The 21,178-nt window shown below is 38.1% G+C and overlaps 1 protein-coding gene across 24 annotated transcripts in view; it reads right to left on the reverse strand.

Annotated features, from left to right (window-relative positions):
- The window catches only part of WNK1 (WNK lysine deficient protein kinase 1), a 126,786-nt gene that overhangs the window by 71,480 nt on the left and 34,128 nt on the right, over window positions 1–21,178 (reverse strand). For all 24 annotated transcript variants that reach the window (XM_040233689.1, XM_040233694.1, XM_040233691.1 and 21 more), the window contains exon 2: window positions 2,398–2,570. In XM_040233689.1, coding sequence (XP_040089623.1) covers window positions 2,398–2,570 — 173 coding nt within the window. The remainder of the gene's footprint in view (window positions 1–2,397; window positions 2,571–21,178) is intronic.

Here is a 21,178-nt window from a genome sequence, read left to right on the forward strand (position 1 = left end):
CTTCCTAGCATTGCAAGGGAGATTCTCAACCACTGGATCCTCAGGGAAGCCCTGATAATAGCCATCCTAACAGGTTATCTCATTGTGGTTTTCATTTGTGTTTCCTTAATGACAGGATATTGAGCATCTTTTCATGTGTGTATTGGCTATTTCTGTATCTTCTTTGGAGAAATATCTATTGAAATTACTTGCCCGTTTTTGAATTGAGTGTCAGCAGGAACGTAAAATGAGTCAGCCATTGTGGAAAACAGTTTGGTGGTTCCTCAGAAAGGTAAAGAATTACCATATGTCTCAGCAATTCTACTCACAGAAACATAAATCTAAAAGAAATAACACCAGGTACTCAAACACTTGTACACAAATGTTCAGAGCAGCATTATTCCCGACAGCCAAAAGGTACAAACAGCCCAAATATCTATCAGCAAGTGAATGGATAAACAGATTGTGGTTTATCCACAAAACATTTAGTCATAAAAAGGAATAAAGCACAGATATATGCCACAACATGAACCTTGAAAAGATGGTAAGTGAAAGTAGCCAAAACAGACACATATGTTATATTCCATTTATATGAAATATCTTGATCAGATAAACCCTTAGAGACAAAATAGTTGGTAAGGAGAATGGAGAGTTGTTTGATGGGTTTTAGTTTTGGAAGACAAAGAATTCGAGATTTGTTTACATAGCAACATGAATGTATCTTACAGTACTAAACTATATATACTTAAAAATGATGAAGACAGTAAACGTTATATGATTTTACCACAGTAAAAAAAAAAAAATTCCCATCCATAAATCCTAGAGATCATCTAGTCCAACCACGCATTTTACACATGGAGAACTGAGGCCCAGAAAAGGGGCCCTCATTGCCCTAAATCATAGCTGGCCGAAGTCAGAGCAGGGAGCAGACACCAACTATGGTCCAGAACTCTTTCTACTTTACCTCTTGCTGCCTTTGCTATGAGTCTCAGAAACTGAAACAGATGATGATGGGAAAAGAGAACGTTAAACTTAAAAGAAAAATGCCTAAAAACTTAATTGTGTGAAATTAAAGAGAATACTGAGTGTGATGGGGGGTGGGGTGTTCTTTTAAGGAGCCAAAAATGTTCAGGAACTTGACAGATGTGGTTATACAACATTGTAAATGTAATAAATACCAATGAATTGAACACCTTAAACAGGATAATTTTATGTTGTATGAATTTTATCAAAATTTAAAAAACTACTGTGTACTGACAGAATGACAACCCACTAAGTATTCAAACCAGAAAAAGAATCTCAAGATGAAGATATACAGAACTATTACCATACAATTTTCCTTAATTTCACAAATTTCCTTAATTCATTCAAATATTTATCAAGTCTCAAGTATAGCACCAGGGAGCACAGTCTAGGAAAAGAAACAGACATGTGAATAAGAAGAATCCTGGACAACTTAGAATAAAGATGTTGCCATAAATATTAGAAAAGTTGGAAGGGAAATTAGAATTTGCAGGGGGAGATAATCTTTTGGCTTTTCACATGTCACTTTTATGCATCCACGAGCACAGGCACAGGGGTACATCCAGGAGATACAGGACTATCCACACTTGACCTATCCATCTTCCTGGAAGAGGTAATTGATCTAGCTGTTTTGGCTTCAATTTCTGATGCTCCTATGGGAAACTGAATTATCTGTATAAATGTCACAATACAATTGGCATTCAATACAAATTTGCAAGGACATAGCAAAAACTGGCCAACATGAAGTGATAAATCGGTAAAACTTGTCAATAAGCTTCAGCTTCATTTCAACCACTAGAGGGCTACCTTGTCACTTGATTTCTGATCTCTCAGCCACTCAACTTTAGAAACGCCATTCACCATGACTTAAAAGTAACTAGGCTTACTCTGCGACTCCATCTCAGTTAATACTTCAGTTCAGTTGCTCAGTCGTGTCTGACTCTTTGCGACCCCATGAATCGCAGCACGCCAAGCCTCCCTGTCCATCACCAATTCCCAGAGTTCACTCAGACTCACATCCATCGAGTCGGTGATGCCATCCAGCCATCTCATCCTGGGTCGTCCCCTTCTCCTCCTGCCCCCAATCCCTCCAAGCATCAGAGTCTTTTCCAATGAGTCAACTCTTCGCATGAGGTGGCCAAAGTACTGGAGTTTCAGCTTTAGCCTCATTCCTTCCAAAGAAATCCCAGGGCTGATCTCCTTCAGAATGGACTGGTTGGATCTCCTCCCAGACCACTTTATACACCAGAGAACCTTGTGAGCAGGGAATGTGCTCCCATACTAACATTTCCTCCTTAGGATGCTGGGCAACAACAAGAACTGATAGGGCCTGAAATAAGAGATTCAAGTTCTCTTCTATTTCCTGGTCAGCTTTTCTAACAGGGATAAACTTACGTTTTAAGAGTTCCAGATGTCATCAGTTCAGTCACCAATACTATGCACTTCTTGCCCTTTACTGTGGATTCCCAGGAATCATAGAATCGAACAATATTGGGATGCTGAAGACCCTTTAACATTTCAGCCTCTTCTTTAAATCGCTGCCTCTCAGACTTTGTTAACTTTCGATCCTATAATCAAAAAGCAAAAGAGAATATGGTTTAAGATTAGGAGTTTAGGACTAATAGGTATACACTACCATATTTAAAACAGATAACCAACAGACCTACTGTATAACACAGGGAACTCTGCTCAATATTCTGTAATAAACCAAAAGGGAAAAGAACTTGAAAATGGATACATGTATATATATAACTGAATCACTTTGCTGTATATCTGAAACTTAAAAAAAAAAAAAAAAGACACAGAATATGGTTTAAAATAAAAAAAACACACCAAGCCACATAGTCACACTTAGATGCTAAACATGGACTATACTATAATGACCAACAATGTTAAAATAAAACATCCTAACACTGAAGTTACTAATAATAATTTTATCAGCCTGTTACGGGGAGTATGAGAACAGGCTAAAGTGTGTTTAAGAAAACTCTCGATTATAAGGTCATGAATGAGATTATTTTACTATCCTCACGGTTAATGTGTGCTTCAGATACACAGTGTTTAGGTACAGTTAATTTACCAATTCCAATGTAAGTCACTTATTGACAGAGACATGCAATTTAATAATGAAACAAGATTGCATTCTGGAAGTAGTGAGATCTAAATTTCTCCCCTCTCCTCCGCAAGGAAATTGAGGGATGACTGTGTATGCCTTCACCTCATAGGACTGTTGTAAAAAGTAATCTACTAGGCATGTTTCTATCACATATTTAAAGTGCCTGGCACTTTACGGGTTAATTCACTTATCTGAGGTAAATGGAGAAAAGCACTTAATCTGATGTTCTTCCTTTGACAAAGCACCATACACACAAACTCTGCATTGCCCTTTAAATTAAAGTTGAAACTGTCAACTACCAAAGCACGTAATACATATTTTAACAAATTATTCCAGGCATACAATAACATAATGTGTCTAACACTAAAGACGTAATGTAAACTCTCCTGTGTAACTAGATAGGCTTTCCCATTGCTGCCCTTAAATAATTCTTGGTAAAGAATCCGCCTGCAATGTAGGAGATCCCAGTTTGATTCGTGGGTTGGGAAGATCCGTTGGAAAAGGAATAGGCTACCCAGTCCAGTATTCTTGGAGTGGCTCCAGTGGCTCAGCTGGTAAAGAATCTGACTGCAATGGAGGAGACCTGGGTTCAATCCGCCAGTGCTAGGATCGACTTCCACTACTACTACCACCACCACCACCCTGATTAGATATACCATCCCTATCTTAAAATACCGCACTAGGCATTCTGTGAAATTATGCTAGTCATTAGATCTTCTAGGAGAGCTTATAAATATATACATTAATAATGCATACTATAACACAAATTTAAAAGGTTTAATAACTATTTTAATACAATTTGTTTTCAATATACTATGTATTTTATTATATGAACCTAAAACATTATTCTAGCTTTCATTATTTAGCCTTCTGGGGCATAAAAAACCCAGTAAGTACATCTGTTAGGCTAAGCTAGCAGTAGAATTGCTGGCTCACAGGGAACAGGTATTAACAAACTGCTTTTCAAAGGGGCCATGCCTGGCACTGCAGTGCTATCACTAGTCTTGGCCATGACTCCATGTAAAAGTGAAAAGTGACACTATTAATCATTTGGTCTTGCTGGACTCTTTGTGACTTCCAAGTAATCCAAGTTCAAATCCTTATCTCATACTTGCATGAACACAGCTCCCAGACCATGAATTCTCAGGGTAAACTTTTTTCACGTGACTTGGGAAAAACTGTTGTTTCCCTGACTCAGAAACTGAAATTTTCTCTAGTCTGTCTGTATACTAAAGGTGTTGCTCCTCTTTAGGGCTTCCCAGGGGGCGCCAGCAGTAAAGAACCCATCTGTCAATGCAGGAGATGAAAGAGACGTGGCTATGATCCCTGGGTCAGGAAGATCCCCTGGAGGAGGGCATGGCAACCCACTCCAGTATTCATGCCTGGAGAATCCAAAGGACAGAAGAGCCTGGTGGGCTACAGTCCATGGGGTCACAAAGTCAGACATGACTGAAGCGACTCAGCATACACATTCCTCTTTAAGGAACAAGTTTATTGGCTCTCAATTCCAATACCTGCTTGGGCTTGAGATTTCATCTATTCTTGGGGAGATGATAAAACCATAAGTTTAGTTCAGTCGTTCAGTCATGTCTGACTCTTTGCAATCCATGGACTGCAGCATGGCAGTAATCCCTGTCCATCACCAACTCCCGGAGTTTACTCAAACTCATGTCCATTGAGTTGGTGATGCCATCTACCACCTCATTATCGTTCCCTTCTCCTCCTGCCTTCAATCTTTCTGAGCATCAGGGTCTTTTCAAGTAAGTCAGTTCTTCACATCAGGCCACCAAAATATTGGAGTTTCAGCTTAACCATCAGTCCTTCCAATGAATATTCAGGACTAATTTCCTTCAGGATTGACTGGCTAGATCTCCTTGCAGTCCAAGGGACTCTCAGGAGTCTTCTCCAACACCACAGTTCCAAAGCATCAATTCTTCAGCGCTCAGCTTTCTTTATAGTCCAACTCTCACATCCATACATGACCACTGGAAAAACCATACCTTTGACTAGACGAACCTTTGTTGGCAAAGTAATGTCTCTGCTTTTCAATATGCTGTCTAGGGTGGTCATAGCTTTTCTTCCAAGGGAGTTAGTGAAAATTTCATGGCTGCAATCACCATCTGCAGTGATTTTGGAGCCCAAAAAAATAACGTCTGCCACTGTTTCCCCATCTATTTGCCATGAAGTGATGGGACCAGATGCCATGACCTTAGTTTTCTGAATGTTGAGCTTTAAGCCAACTTTTTCACTCTCCTCTTTCACTTTCATCAAGAGGCTAAAAAAGCTCTTCTTTGCTTTCTGCCATAAGAGTGGTGTCATCTGCATATCTGAGGTTATTGATATTTCTCCCAGCAGTCTTGACTCCAGCTTGTGCTTCATCCAGCCCGGCGTTTCTCATAATATACTAGCATATAAGTTAAATAAGCAGGGTGACATACTTGACGTACTCCTTTTCCTATTTGGAACCAGCCTGTTGTTCCATGTCCAGTTCTAACTATTGCTTCCTGACCTGCACACAGATTTCTCAAGAGGCAGGTTTAGGTGGTCTGGTACTCCCATCTCTTTCATAATTTTCCACAGTTTGTTGTGATCCACACAGTCAAAGGCCTTGGCATAGTCAATAAAGCAGAAACAGGTGTTTTTCTGGAACTCTGTTGCTTTTTGATGATCCAGCGGATGTTGGCAATTTGATCTCTGGTTCCTCTGCCTTTTCTAAAACCAGCTTGAACATCTGGAAGTTCATGGTTCACGTACTGTTGGAGCCTGGCTTGGAGAATCTTGAGCATTATTTTGCTAGTGTGTGAGATGAGTGCCATTGTGTGGTAATTTAAGCATTCTTTGGCATTACTTTTCTTTGGGATTGGAATGAAAACTGACCTTTTCCAGTCCTGTGGCCACTGCTGAGTTTTCCAAATTTGCTGGCAAATTGACTGCAGCACTTTCACAGCATCATCTTTTGGGATTTGAAATAACTCAACTGGAATTCCATCACCTCCACTAGCTTTGTTTGTAGTGATGCTTCCTAAGGCCCACTTGCCTTCACATTCCAGGATGTCTGGCTCTAGGTGAGTGATCACACCATCATGATTACCTGGGTCATGAAGATCTTTTTTGTATAGTTCTTCTGTGTATTCTTGCCACCTCTTCTTAATATCTTCTGCTCCTGTTAGTTCCATCCCATTTCTGTCCTTTATCAAGCCCATCTCTGCATGAAATGTTCCCTTGGTATTTCTAATTTTCTTGAAGAGATCTCTAGTCTTTCCCATTCTACTGTTTTCTTCTATTTCTTTGCACTGATCACTGAGGAAGGCTTTCTCATCTCTCCTTGCTATTCTTTGGAACTCTGCATTCAAATGGGGATATCTTTCCTTTTAAACCATGCCTCTTAGTCAACAAGACTGGCAACTGTCCCAGAAAACCCCAGTGTCAATTCACTTTTCCTACTCTGGTTTCTAGTTTCTTCTTAGTTTTTAAACCTTGGAAATCGTCCTGACATCCCCACAAGCTCAACTATGCATTTCAAAGGATAGGATTTTGTAGTTCTTCTCATTAAAATTTTCAAAGTATCTGGTATTATACAATGGGGAAGAATTTTCAGCTTGTTTCATTTTCCATTTACTGACAATAGGGCTTATTAATGTACATTTTATTAAAAAATATTGTTTACCATATATTCTTACACGTCATTTCAGAAAACTATTCAAAAAAGAAAACCTAGATCACCTGTTGACTCTCATACATTACTGCTGAATTATGAAAACTTAAAGAAACTGTAACGTTAATCTACTCTCAGAACAATCAGAAGACTAATCACACATGAGCCAAATGAATTATAATATTCTACCTACCATTAATATTTAATTTTTCTATTTCCATATATAGTCTACTACTTGTCTTGATAAGTACTCTTATTTTCTGAGACATGCAACATTCATTTCAGTTTTAGCGATTATTATATCTCTTCATAAATCATTAATTAAATTTTAAATACTTGAGTACCCCATGTCAGGCAACAGAATATGACAAACCTAAGAGACAAGTTTCCTGCTAGTCTAGACCTTCCAATGTAAGAGGCAGAGGCATTAACTTTATTAGATATTAAAAAGAGAAAATATTTTTATTTGTATTTATGAAAAGAGTACTTCGAGAGCAAGTACTCGCTATAAGACCCAATTCTGTGTGCACAAGCTAGTGTTGTCCCCCACCGTAGCAGGCTACCCTAAGCACCGAGATCATGGGCATGGAGCTCTAGTGTTAGAATACTTGAAATGCTTAAGACCGCAAGAGTCTGCAGAAAGTACTAAAGGCAAACCTGGAAATGCAGGATATAGACTGGAGGCAAGGAGGCTCAGAACTTTAATAACGGTGAGCTACGAGATTTAAACTTACTTACTTAAATGTGTTTCTTCAACCAGAGTTTAGAGCCTCTGGAAAATGTATCCCTTACAGTAGACCACTGCAGCTGAAACTTGGAATTTACATTGTACAGGATAAGGTAGTTTACAGTACTTAGTAGTAAACAAAATGTTTTCTCTCAACTGGTATAGCCAGAAACTGTCACTAGAGGTTAACCAAGACTGTAGCATAATCACTCTACATTGTTACTTAAATTTTAATTTAAAATCTACATAAAGATTGTTTTTATGATATCCGCAAGTGTTTTAACGTATACAAGACTTGTAAACCTTTTCTCCAGAAAACTCAAACCAAAGTAATTTATTCATGTCTTTCTCTACTGCCACCATCCTATCATTCAAGCTGTCACGATCTCCCTCTGGATTTCTGCAGTAAACCTACTAGCTGTTTCCACACATCTAATCTTATTACCCCTGTACAATGTGTATTCCACTCTGTCCAAATACAGTCAGAATATTTTAACATCAATTTAATCAATTCTACAGTATGCCCACTTCATTGATTCTTAGAAATGTCATTTCCCACATTTTTAACATCTCTGAAATTAGAGCACATCATACAATTGGAATCTTAGACTCAGTGAAGTACTGTATGTCATAATCCTGTTTAAAACTCTCTAATAGCTTTCTGCAGCCTTTAGGATAAAGGTGGAAAACGCCTACGACCTACGATGCCCTACACGATACAATCCTTGCCCACTCTTAGAGCCTTTTTCTTGTCACTCTCATGTTTCCCTTCTCAAGCATGGCATGCTTCTTCCCATTCAGGTCCCTCACACATGCTTCCTTCTATACAGGATGCCCTTCCATGGAGCTTTTATGCCTGGTTAAAGTCCAGTCATTCACACAGGGATAGGACTGCCCCCTACTCTAGGTTAAATCATCCCCTCCCGCCTATCTGTACAGTGACATGAACCATCTAGATGCCTCTTTCAGAGCTCTTAGTCACAAGTAATATTACAGTGAGGCTTATTCTAAAAGCAGTGACAAAATGTCTTTTCAGTGTTCTATCTTTAGCATCTGACAACCTAGCATTGTTCCACTGCCATGTGTTAAATAAATTCATGAATGTGCTTTCCAAAAAATAAAGTGTGTGTACATTCTTCACAAGCAGTTAGCATTTCCTCAGGAATAAAAAAAATTCTTACGACTTAGAAAAGTAAGGATTAAATTTGGGCCTCTGAGACTCAGTAACTTAATACAACTCAAACACTACGACCAATCTGCAAAGGTCAAGGCTGTCACCATTTTGATTTTTTAAAGAATTTGTTAAAAGCTATTTAAAAAGTCTGCCAACTACTCATTTATAGGAAAATATAAAGGGGGGAGGGGCACGTTAGTAACAAAACAGGGACTTCTTACTTGACAAAAATCTACAACCAATTTTCTTCTACAGAATAAATACACTGAATGCAACTTTTATCTAATTTTGCCTCAAAGTCATCTATACTGTAAATGGAGACTATTTTATGTGTCTATTATAGATTTTTATACTCCCTGAAAGCTACTGATGACTTATTTTAAGGGAACCTTGCTTTAAGTCTTTAACATTAGAAATATGAGTACAGGACTTCCCTGGTGGTCTAGAGGTTAACTTGGAATGCAGGGGACATTGGTTTTGATTCCTGGTTCAGGAAGATTTCTACATCCCGAGGAGCAACTAAGCCCGTAAGCCACAATTACTGAGAGCACCTGCAGCAACTACTGAGCCAGCACCTAATAACTACTAAAGCCCTCAGGCCCTAGAGCCTGTGCTCTGCAGCAAGAGAAGCCACCACAATGAAAAGCCCACACACCATAAAGTAGCCCCCACTTGCTGCAACTAGAGAAAAGCTCATGTGCAGCAATGTAACACTCACCATACCCAAATATTAATATAGAATTAAAAAAACTATGAATATAGATTACCAACTAAGTAGAGAAAAAGTCCAACCAAGTAATTTGGTGTTTCTTTCAATAATCTGTTAACTTGCTCTAGGACTTCTTAATCTAGGACAATTTCATATCTCAGAGAACTATACTATTTTAGCACCCACAAGAATTTGTAAAACAATGTAAAAGAGAGCAAAACTAACATAAGCACACAGACCATAAGAACACCTGGGGCTTTTTAATTAATATTTGTCAAGTGTTTGCTATTTGCACTAACTGGTTGTTGTACTTCTGTTCCCATTCTCAGAAAACCCATGAGATACAGAAATTTAGTCTTCCTCAAATTCACAGAAGCACAAATTAAATGAAGATTTGATTCATAGCTCATGTTCCATTCACTAAACTAGACAAACATATCTTAATTTTTATATAGCTCCTAGAACATTTTTCTTCTCAGAAGAGCCATGTTGATATTTGTTATTAACTAGGGATCACTGAAAAGAACTAGGCACTTTACTAAATTATAAATTATAGCTGAAGGTAAAATAAAAGGAGTATATATTGTTTAAATACTATCATTCGTCAAATATAACAAAAAAGAAGTAAACTCACAAATACAGAGAACACACTTGTGGTTACCAGCGGGGGAGGGGGCCAGTATGGCGTGGGGGATGGGAAGTACAAACTACTGCATATATGACAGGCTATATAGATGTGTTGTACAACACAGGAAATACAACCAATATTTTTTAATAACTGTAAATGGACTGTAACCTTTAAAAGTTGTATTAAAATAAAAAGACTTGGACACTTAAAAAAAACACTGCTAACTGACAATCAAATTATCATGAAGTCAATGGTAAAATTTATTTATTTTATTTTTTGGCCACATCACGCAGCATGTGAGATCTTAGTTCCCTGACCAGGGATTGAACTCAAGGTCCCTGCATTAGGAGCAGAGTCTTAACCACTAGGGAAGTCCCTATTTCTAACTGTAAGTATCAAAGAAAATTTTGAGCAGATTACCACAGCTGTTGCTTTTTGGCAGCTTTTTCTCCAACATTATCAAACTGGGTATTTCTGGGGGCTTGATACACTATCCCTACTGTAACACTCATTACCTTCGGTGTAAATGAGAGCTGATGCAGCTAACCCACTCTATTCATTTCATTCATTTCTTTCCACCTACATAAAATTGTTTTGACAGGCTAAATGAACAAAACCAAGGATCACTGTCACATGGCCTCCCATAACATGCACAGTTCCAGGCAGCTAGTGGTGGAGGTGGGGAGCTTAACAACAAGTGAAATAACCATTCATCTCAGTGCCGTCCAAATAACAGTGCTCAGGAGATTATCTGCTGATGCAATTTCTTCTTGGGTGAGAAATGCAATGTACAATGACCTTCAGCAATTTGACAACTCCAGTTCCTTGCTCTGTATATTTTAAACATCCTCTGGAGGCATTTCTCATCCCTAAATTTCAGTATTCTCTAAAACAGCAATCCTATGCCTTCCTATTGATTATTTTATCAGCCCCAGAAACAAACCTTCCAAACAAATTGATTAACTGAAACAGGGAGCTTGATTTTCATAAAATCAAGTCAGAAATATTTCCTTTATTAGTAAATTAACATCTGTATCCCCAGAAAATTTGACACTTGAGACTTATTAACATTTAAACTTCTATGCATTTTATTTTTAGCAATATTCAAAATTTTACTACTAAAATAACACATATGATAAGTCTACACATCAAAATATGGGTGGAGAGCAGTGTCTGGAGCTCCTTGATTAGAGTATGTGAGGTCAATGCTGGAGTCCTCCCTGTTTATCGCTGTGTGCACCACACTGACTTCGCACAGCCCTGAGCACCTACTCCATCTTTTACAGTGATACGAATTGTTGGGCGTTGGAATATGGAAATAAAAACTTGTCTTCAGGCATAGAGAACAGCAGTTTGAACGACTGGGCCCATGCAGCATGGGTTCCAGTAAATATTTACCAAAAATTTAAAGAATTATTCTGTATTTTGAAAGAAAGTTATCACATAAAGTTATCATGTACATGACTAAGTCCAGATTCCTCTCTCTCACAGGCCTTCATGGTCTAAAGTAACAATTCAAAAATAGTATTTGAATTTAAATACTTTACGAAGAAAAGTATTTTGTACTCTTAAAGACTTCTATCTACTGAATACTTTGCTTTTAACTACAGGTAACATATTCTCCTTCTTGAAAATCCCCAAATAATCAGACTTGAGGCTTGAAGGCTTGAGCAAAGGTGGGGAAAACAACTAATAGAAGCAAAATAATGATGCTCATACAAAACTCCTGTTAACAGCAACAACAAAGATTAATAGGGCTTTTAAGGTGTTGTGAAATACCATGTGAAAATTAAACCTGAGTTTTACATGGCCAAATCTACAGAGTAAAGCCATGGTGGCTCAGCGGTAAAGAACCTACCTGCAATGCAGGAGACACAGGTTTGATCCCTGGGTCAGGAAGATCCCCTGGAGGAGGAAATGACAACCTACTCCGGTATTCTTGTCTACGAAATCTCATGGCCAGAGGAGCCTGGCCGACTACAGTCCATGGAGTCGCAAGAGTCGGACACGGCTGAGCGACTGAACAAACTCCTATAAATTTCATTATGACCTTCCAACGTGATATCCTTAGGAACAGGGTCTATCCGGTAGAGAAGAGAGTCTATTTGAATTTTCCTCCATAGGTCAACGTATAGATTAAAAAAAAAAAAAAAAAGTCATCAAAAGAAGAGCAAAAGAGAACCTAGCTGTTTTAACTCCTCCTCCACTGCTCCCTTCTCCCTCTGGCTCATCTTTATTCGCATTTTATTTTCTTACAAAATGTTCTCTGTTTCAAAGCAGGAAGAAAAAATAATCTACTTACACAAGAAAGTCTAGAGTGCTCTCTCAAACCAGACTTGTGCTAATTTATTTAGTAGTTCTACCACTAAGCATCCTCCACGTCACCCCAAATCTGGGCCACAAATAAGTAAACGTGGGGCTTGAGAGGCACAAAACCAAAAGGAAATAAAAAATATCTGAAGCCTGGGACATATAGAAAGACTAAAAAATGTAGCAGATACTTGTAATAGCTGAACCACAAAAGAGTAAACATATTTAGTCCTATCAGAAAATAGCTATTTTCACTAAATGACTTACAATATCTATTGTTTATAATACAGTAAAATTCAGAACACTACCTAGTCTCATAAATAGGCTTCATTGAGATAAATTAGATTTTATCTGAATGTGAATGCAGTTAACTGAGAGGGCTAAATTCCAATGGTTGTAGGGCAGGAACTTAGAAAAACTTCCTAAGGAAAGAAAAGAAGAAGGCCAAGGGGGGACAAGGAGAGTTGAAGCTGGATGCAAAGATCAAAAAACTCTTGATTATTTACAGGAAGAAAATTTTACACTTCAGAGACAAAAGTTACTCTGCAATGGATACCAAAAACAAAGTCCAAATGAAATGGGGTTGATGAATGGTCACCAAGGGAGAGACCAAGGAAACAAAACTTAGTGGGTCATCCTGGTAAGAACTGGCCAGCACGGGAACTTAAATGCGGTGGGTACACACCACAAAACAGCAGGTGTCTCATCACAGAATTCAGAGTCTGATATCCGGACTGTTTTGTTTTGTTCAGGAAAGAAGTCAATAAAATAAAGTCCAGGATATAAGAACATGGGCTTCCCTGATGGCTCAGTGATAAAGGATCCACCTGCCAATGCAGGAAACTCAGGTTCCATCCCTGGGTTGGGAAGATCCCCTGAAGAAGGAAACGGCAACCCCCTCCAGTCTTATTGCCTGGTAGATCCCATGGACAGAGGAGCCTGGTACAGTCCATGGGGTCACAAAGAGCCAGACACAACCCAGCATGTAAGAATACAATGCATGAGCTTTTCTGTGTGCCTGACAAGATATTAGTCCAAGAAAATTAGAACAAAGCAAAAAAACTTTAATTAAAAAAAAGGAGAGAAGACTCTTTAACATAGCCATTCATATGAACTTTAAATACTTATATACCCTCTTTTCTTCTAAAATCCTCTCATTAGCTCAGCCTTAACCTCTCTCTTTACCATACCCACTTCAGGGGCAGTGAATAAATACTTCAACTTTACAAGTAAACTCAAAAGTACAGACAGCAGTAAGATTTGAAGAGTAAGGAATGAAAAAACCAGAAAGCCTGATCTGCCCAAGTACATCCATTTTTAGAGTTTTACATTGAGAATGAATACTTGATATCCTCATGCTTATCAAGGTCAGACTATTTTAATGTACTGTTTTGCCAATTCTGGAGTACAAATTATCACTTACAAATGTCTACTGGACATTTTACGGTGAAAAACTCAAATGTATCTCCTAGTTTACAAAGTTTCTTCCAAAAATCAGCTTATCCACTTCAATTTCCTTGTTTCTCTTTGCCATTCCAAGTAGTAAAGGTGGAATCTCCTTTAATCTCTGAAATTTCATCATTTTCTACATTTCATTTACATGACTACAACCCAGTAGAAGATACAACTACGTCCTATCAAAAAATCTATCGCCTAATTATGCTTCTTTCCACCTCATTCTATCCTTCAGATTCATATGTTCTCCAAAATACTTTTTAATCACACCAAGTCCCCTGCTCTGAAATAGTGAGTGTAAAATTAGCCAGTCAATTTTGCCCCATTACAAGAATCTTCTGGGGTATTTGTAGCCAAGGATTCTCAGGCACCACCCTCACCCTAGTGAATCAATCAACAGGGAAAAGAATTTCTTATGACCACTAAGTTTGGGAAACCCTCAGGTATATCAAATCCATATTCCAAAGCCACTCAGATCCAACTTTTCTTTCACACTTTCCAAAACAACCCATACAGGTAGGAACGAATCCTGTAATCCACACAGCATACTCATCTCTTCTGCACTCTTGTAACTAAAGAAACTGCCATGAGTTTCCTTGCTGTAAAATGCAAACATCATCCTTTTCTTGACTAAGTTATTCTGAGGAATCAACATACTGCCTGCACACTTTTAAAACTGTGAAAATCATTACACAAAAGAACAGAATTTTTATGTCAAGATACTCCATTCATAGGGATTTATTCCTTGATATATATTTGTGAATATAATTCACATTTGGCCAATTTTACACTGCAGTGGAATAGACTACTGAAGAAGTCATCTGGAGAAGTTAGTATTTTCTTAATTTGGGACTGCAACACATATCAGGCATGGGTAAAATAATTCTGGAATCTGAAGTCAAGTGGACCTTAAGAAGCATCACTACAAACAAAGCTAGTGGAGGTGATGGAATTGAATTCCAGTTGAGCTATTTCAAAGCCTAAAAGATGATGCTGTGAACGTGCTGCACTCAATATGCCAGCAAATTTGGAAAACTCAGCAGTGGCCACAAGACTGGAAAGGTCAGTTTCCATTCCAATCCCAAAGAAAGGCAATGCCAAAGAATGTTCCAACTACCACACAATTGCACTCATCTCACACACTAGCCAAGTAATGCTCAAAATTCTCCAAGCCAGGCTGTGAACTTCCAGAGGTTCAAGCTGGTTTTAGAAAAGGCAGAGGAACCAGAGATCAAATTGCCAACATCTGTTGGATCATCAAAAAAGCAAGAGAGTTCCAGAAAAATATCTACTTCTGCTTTATTGACTACCCAAAAGCCTTTGACTGTGTGGATCACAACAAACTGTGAATTATTCTTCAAGAGATGCAAATACCAGACCACCTGACCTGCCTCCTGAGAAATCTGTATGCAGGTCAAGAAGCAACAGTGAGAACCAGACATGGAACAACAGACTAGTTCAAAATTGGGAAAGGAGTATGTCAAAGCTGTATATTGTCACCATGCTTATTTAACTTACATGCACAGTACGTCATGTGAAATGCCCAAGCTGGAATCAAGATTGCAAGAAGAAATATCAATAACCTCACACACACAGATGACACCACCTTTATGACAGAAAGTAAAGAAGAACTAAAGAGCCTCTTGATGAAAGTAAAAGAGGAGAGTGGAAAAAGTTGGCTTAAAAGTCAACATTCAGAAAACTAAGATCACGGCATCTGGTCCCATCACTTCATAGCAAATAGATGGGGAAACAATGGAAACAGTGACAGATTTTATATTTTTTGGCTCCAAAATCACTGCAGATGGTGACTGTAGCCATGAAATTAAAAGATGCTTGCTCCTTGGAAGAAAAGCTATGACCAACCTAGACAGCATATTAAAAGGTCTGTCTAGTCAAAGCTATGGTTTTTCCAGTAGTCATGTATGATGTGAGGGTTGGACTATACAGAAAGCTGAGCATTGGAGAATCGATGCTTTTGAACTGGAGTGTTGGAGGACTGCAAGGAGATCAAACCAGTCCATCCTAAAGGAAATCAGTCCTGAATATTCACTAGAAGGACTGATGCTGAAGCTGAAACTCCATCCAATACTTTGGCTACCTGATGTGAAGAACTGCCTCATCTGAAAAGACTCTGATCCTGGGAAAGACTGAAGGCAGGAGAAGGAGATGACAGAAGATGAGATGGTTGGATGGAATCATTGACTCGATGGACATGAGTTTGAACAAGCTCCAGGAGTTGGTGAAGGACAAGGAAACCTGGCATACTGCAGTCATGGGGTCACGAAGAGTCGGACACAACTGAGCGACTGAAGTGAACTGAAAAGAATTCTGTGCTCCGACTTAGAGAATGAATTACAAATTTATATACATATGAAAGTGTTAGTCATTCAGTTGTGTTAGACTCTTGGTGACCCCATGAACTGTAGCCCACCAGACTCCTCTATCCATGGAATTCTCCAGACAAAAATACTGGAATGGGTTGCCATTTCCTTCTCCAGGGGATCTTCCTGATTTAAGGATCAAACCCAGGTCTCCTGCATTGCAGGCAGATTCTTCACTGTCTGAGCCATGGGTTTCCCAAGTTATATATGTATATTCTGGCTCAACTAGTTGAACAAAAAATTTAAGGCAGTTTGCTTTTTTAACTGCATTAGCAACCAGATGATAACCTAAGTGGCAATTTATATATTCAAGTCATTGTTAATTTTGTTCATAAATTAAGTTTGGCTGTAAGCAGGTTGGAATGCCCTAAAATGTCAGCAAATTTCCCAATTAGTTACTCTGAATTCCTTTAGCAGTTAAAGGGAGTATTTCTGCAGTTATCATTAAAAAGACATTCTCATAGGAATAAAGTATTTATAAAGGAAGACTGAAACAATAAACATTAATTTGATTTCACTTTAATTTGCAAAACTGAAAGTATATTTTGATTTTATAGTTGTATAAGATCTATAAAACACAAGGAATATATATTGTTTTCTACTTACACAAATAATATGTTAACAATTTAAGTCAACTTCAAACCCATTAGGAGGCTACCATAAAAACAAAAACAACTTGGAAATTTAAGTGTTAGCAAAAATATAGAAAAACTGAAACCTGTGGGCATTACTGATAGAAATATAAAATGGTACAGCCACTGTGGAAAAGTCTGGCAAATTTACTCAAAAATCTAAACAGAATTACCATATAATCCAGCAATTCAACCTCTAGGTTTATACCCAAAGAAACTGAAGCTGAGACTCACACAGATAACAACTTTTATACCACTGTTCACGGCAACAGTATTCACAGTAGACAAAGTGTGGAAACAACCCAACTATCCAACAGATTAATGGAAAACAAAACCTGGTAAATATATAAAATGGAATACTACTGAACCAAATAAAACTGTCATATTTGTCAGTCATAATGACTGAATACAGTAGTATGAGTCAATCTAACGTATGACTGAATTATTTTCCTTTTCATGTCTTCTCCCAGCAGTCTGGAAGTTACCTTATTTCAGTCTATCAGAGTTTCCTTTTACTTGTCCAACAACATTCTTTGCCTTACATCTAGAGTCAGGCTCTCTGGCCTTACAACAGTTTAAACCATGTTTACCACCTTCCTTACCTCTTCTTGCTACAGTTATCTGGAGATTGATTTTTGCTTCTTTTTTGATTCCATAGACTATTCATCACAAATTCCCTTTACAGCCATGCTTACATTTTTAACAACTTCATTTATATTGTCAGTCATCATAAAATGGCTTCAATTCTTGATGCCTTAAGTCCTGTTTCAATACTCTAGCTCCTTTAAATAGTACACGCCATGGTCTTCTGGGAGTCTGACTTTGGATCTTTAGTATTAGTAACTGTATTTCTCCACATGGACATTTATAAGCTGCCCTTCTTCCCAATCTTTAAAGTTCAATTATTTTGCTAGATTCTTTGTCTAAGATGTGTATTTGTTGGGTTTTGATGAGAATGAAGTAATGAGTTCTTTCTGCCTATATGCAAAGAACTTTTTTAACTCAGAAAAATCATCTCCTAGGCTATCAATTATTGGTCCCTTTAGAAACTCAACTATCCATAAATTGTTTCTCTCTTCTTTGAATTCACTTCTCATTATTATTGACTTTCTGTGGCATCAGCTTTTTTTTTTTAATGATATTCAATGTAGATGTAAATTCTGCTATTGTTGTCTTGAATTGTCTTCTCAAGCCCTCCTTAAAGTAGTCTGATCTTCTTTCTCTCATGCCAGAAATCCAAGTCTCCATGCATCTTACTGAATACGTCAGCATTTTAATTTATACTTTTGGATCCTGCGTGATTTTTCCAAATTCTCTTCTTATACCCATGCTTTTTTCTTTTGGCTCTTTCTTGAATGAGATCTTCCAAACTTGTGTTTGTAGCCCCACTGTGAGCCACACATATGGAAGGCAGGTGATTGGGTGGGGAAAAAAAAAATTGACAGCCATGCAGCAGGAACCTGAATGCTAGAGAAAAGCTCAATGATCTTATTTTTTCTCTTTAAAATATTAAAAACTCATTGCCAAATTACAAGGTGATCAGAAAAGATGAAGCCAAAAACGTGCAGCGGGAGGGGAGAGGCGGGAGAGAGAAAAAGATTTAGAACTGTCAGTTCAGTTCAGTTCAGTCACTCAGTCGTCGTGTCTGACCCCACAGACTGCAGCACGCCAGGCCTCCCTGTCCAGCACCAACACCCAGAGTTTATTCAAACTCATGTCCATTGAGTCGGTGATGGCATCCAACTATTTCATCCTCTGTTGTCCCCTTCTCCTCCCGCCTTCAATCTTTCCCAGCATCAGGGTTACTTTTCAAATGAGTCAGTTCTTCGCATCAGGTAGCCAAAGTACTGGAGTTTCAGCTTCAGCATCAGTCCTTCCACCATACAAATAAATATGCCCCAGAAAAAAAGAGAGAGAGAGAGAGAATAGGAAAAAAAACAGGAGTGAAAATCAGAACATTCCCCAAAGCAGGAAAACATTTACAAGGGTCCATTAACAAACAGCCCAACAGAACGGATGGCAGAGAAAAGGTAAAAACAAAAAGGATGCTCTTGAGAACCAATTATTCCAAGTTAATAGAGGCTGATAACAAATTTTTAAAGGATTTACATGAATAATATTATGGTTTTAGGATTCTTTCCATAATCTTTTCTAAAGGAAATCAACCATTTTTTCTTAGTATATTTTATGACAGTAACCTTATTTTTATCCTAAATTTACTACTTAGGTCTCTTGTACATGTCTCATTTTAACAGACAACAGGGAGACCAATATAACAACACATTCTCCCTCATAATTTTATAGATTTTTCAGGTCATCCAACTTTGCTAAGCTCTGCCTTAAATAGTTCTTTCATAGACAGCTGACAATCTGGTAACTCAATGATTCTAAAAACCACAAAGAAAAGGTCTGATTTGTTCTTCATGACACATCCCTTTAATCACTTGGCAACCGCCATCATTGCTAGACCCCAGACATTTTATTCTTTAGATGGAGAGGGCTGGCTGTGCTCCACTGCTTCAAGTTTATTCCTTAGCTATAGGAGGATGACACCAAAGTGTCCTGGCCTTATTTCTTAATTACAATGTATCACTCACCAAGAACTAGTTACCATGCTAAACAGTCCATATGTAGCCCCATTTAATCTGCGTATCAACCCTAAAAGGCAGATTCTATCATTATCTTCATCTTACAAATGAAGAAAATGGAGGCTTTTAATGACCTAGCTGGAATCTGAATCCAAATCATGTCTCTCTTCCTCAGACTTCCGTAAAAACTCCACAAGGACAGAAAAGTCACAGAAAAATGGTTACAATTTTTAAAAAAATGAATATATATTTGTACAAAGGGGTAGAGAACTGGAAGCACATGAAAATGTACAAAATACACGGTTGCCTCTGGGAAAAGCAGTGAAAGCAGGATGGCACAGACAAGGAGAAACTTTCAGGTTCTGTTGTAAACATCTGCGTACAGCTTTATTATTAAACAATTCAAATTTATTCCTATTTGTATGGTTTTCTCCTGCAAGAGTCACAGAATACAAAAATAATAAGAAAAAAAAGTCTTATTAACCAGAAGTAAAATTACTATGGTTCTGTGCCAAGCTCTTTCACTTTTATATCTTTGCTCTTCCTCAGCCTGTACACACATGTATTTCCCTCCCCGCCTTCACGTGGCTAATTTCTTCCACCAGAAAACATCCTTGACAAACTCTTGCACTTTGAGGGGGAGGTAGGAAGTAGCAGTGTTTTGGATTTACCCAGATGGTTAAGAAAGTTCCTGTCCTTAGGAAGACAGACAGTTCAGTATAATGGGAAATCCCACAGTTATTCTCTTTCATTGTGGGCACTCTGGCTACAAGTCTGAGTAAAATCAAACTGCTATTCCCAACTAAAGCCCAGAAGTGGAATATTATGACACGTATTTAAACCTGGACCAACAAATGATTCCTGTATCACCACATGTATTTACAAAGACTAAAAACAGCCAACACTCTTGCAATTTAAGATTAGAAATGGAGAGAAAATTATCAGGAAAGGACACATTAGTCATTTTAATGTGTGTTAGTTGCTCAGTTGTATACAACTCTTTCTTTGCAACGCCAAAGACTGTAGCCTGCCAGACTCCTCTGTCCCTGGGATTTCCCTAGCAAGAATACTGGAGTGGATTCCCATTTCCTTCTCCAGGGGATCTTCCCAACCCAGGGATCAAACCCAGGTCTCCTGCACTGCAGGCAGATTCTTTATCATCTGAGCCATCAGGGAAGCCCAATCATATTAATAGTTAATGTTATATACTTTAGTACAATGTTCTATACTAAATAAGCTATAGAACAGACAAGTTTATCTGCCCCACTCAATATTTTTCACAAATAATAAATACCTGAAAACTAAAATGGCTCACCATTTTATGACAAGTTATGATGACAGAATGATCAAGAAATGCAGGAAGACAAAGTGGTTGTCTGAGGAGGTCTTAAAATAGCTAAGAAGAGAAGCAAAAGGCAAAGGAAAAAGGGAAAGATATACTCAACTGAAGGCAAAGTTTCAGTGAATAGCAAGGAGAGATAAGAAAGCCTTCTCAAGTGACCAACACAAAGAAAGAAAACAATGGAATGAGAAAGACTAGAGATCTCTTTAAGAAAATCGGAGATACCAAGGGAACAAACATTTCATACAAAGACAGGTGCAACAAAGGACAAAAACAGAAGGATCTAACAGAAGCAGAAGAGATTTTAAAAAGATGGCAAGAACACACAAAAGAACTATACAAAAAAGCTCTTAATGATCCAGTTAACCACAATGGTGTGATCACTCACCTAGAGCAAGACATCCTTGACTGTGAAGTCACATGGGCTTTAGGAAGCATCACTATGAACAAAACTAG

Source organism: Oryx dammah, unplaced genomic scaffold (genome assembly GCF_014754425.2).
Source record: "Oryx dammah isolate SB20612 unplaced genomic scaffold, SCBI_Odam_1.1 HiC_scaffold_29, whole genome shotgun sequence".
Taxonomy (NCBI): domain Eukaryota; kingdom Metazoa; phylum Chordata; class Mammalia; order Artiodactyla; family Bovidae; genus Oryx; species Oryx dammah.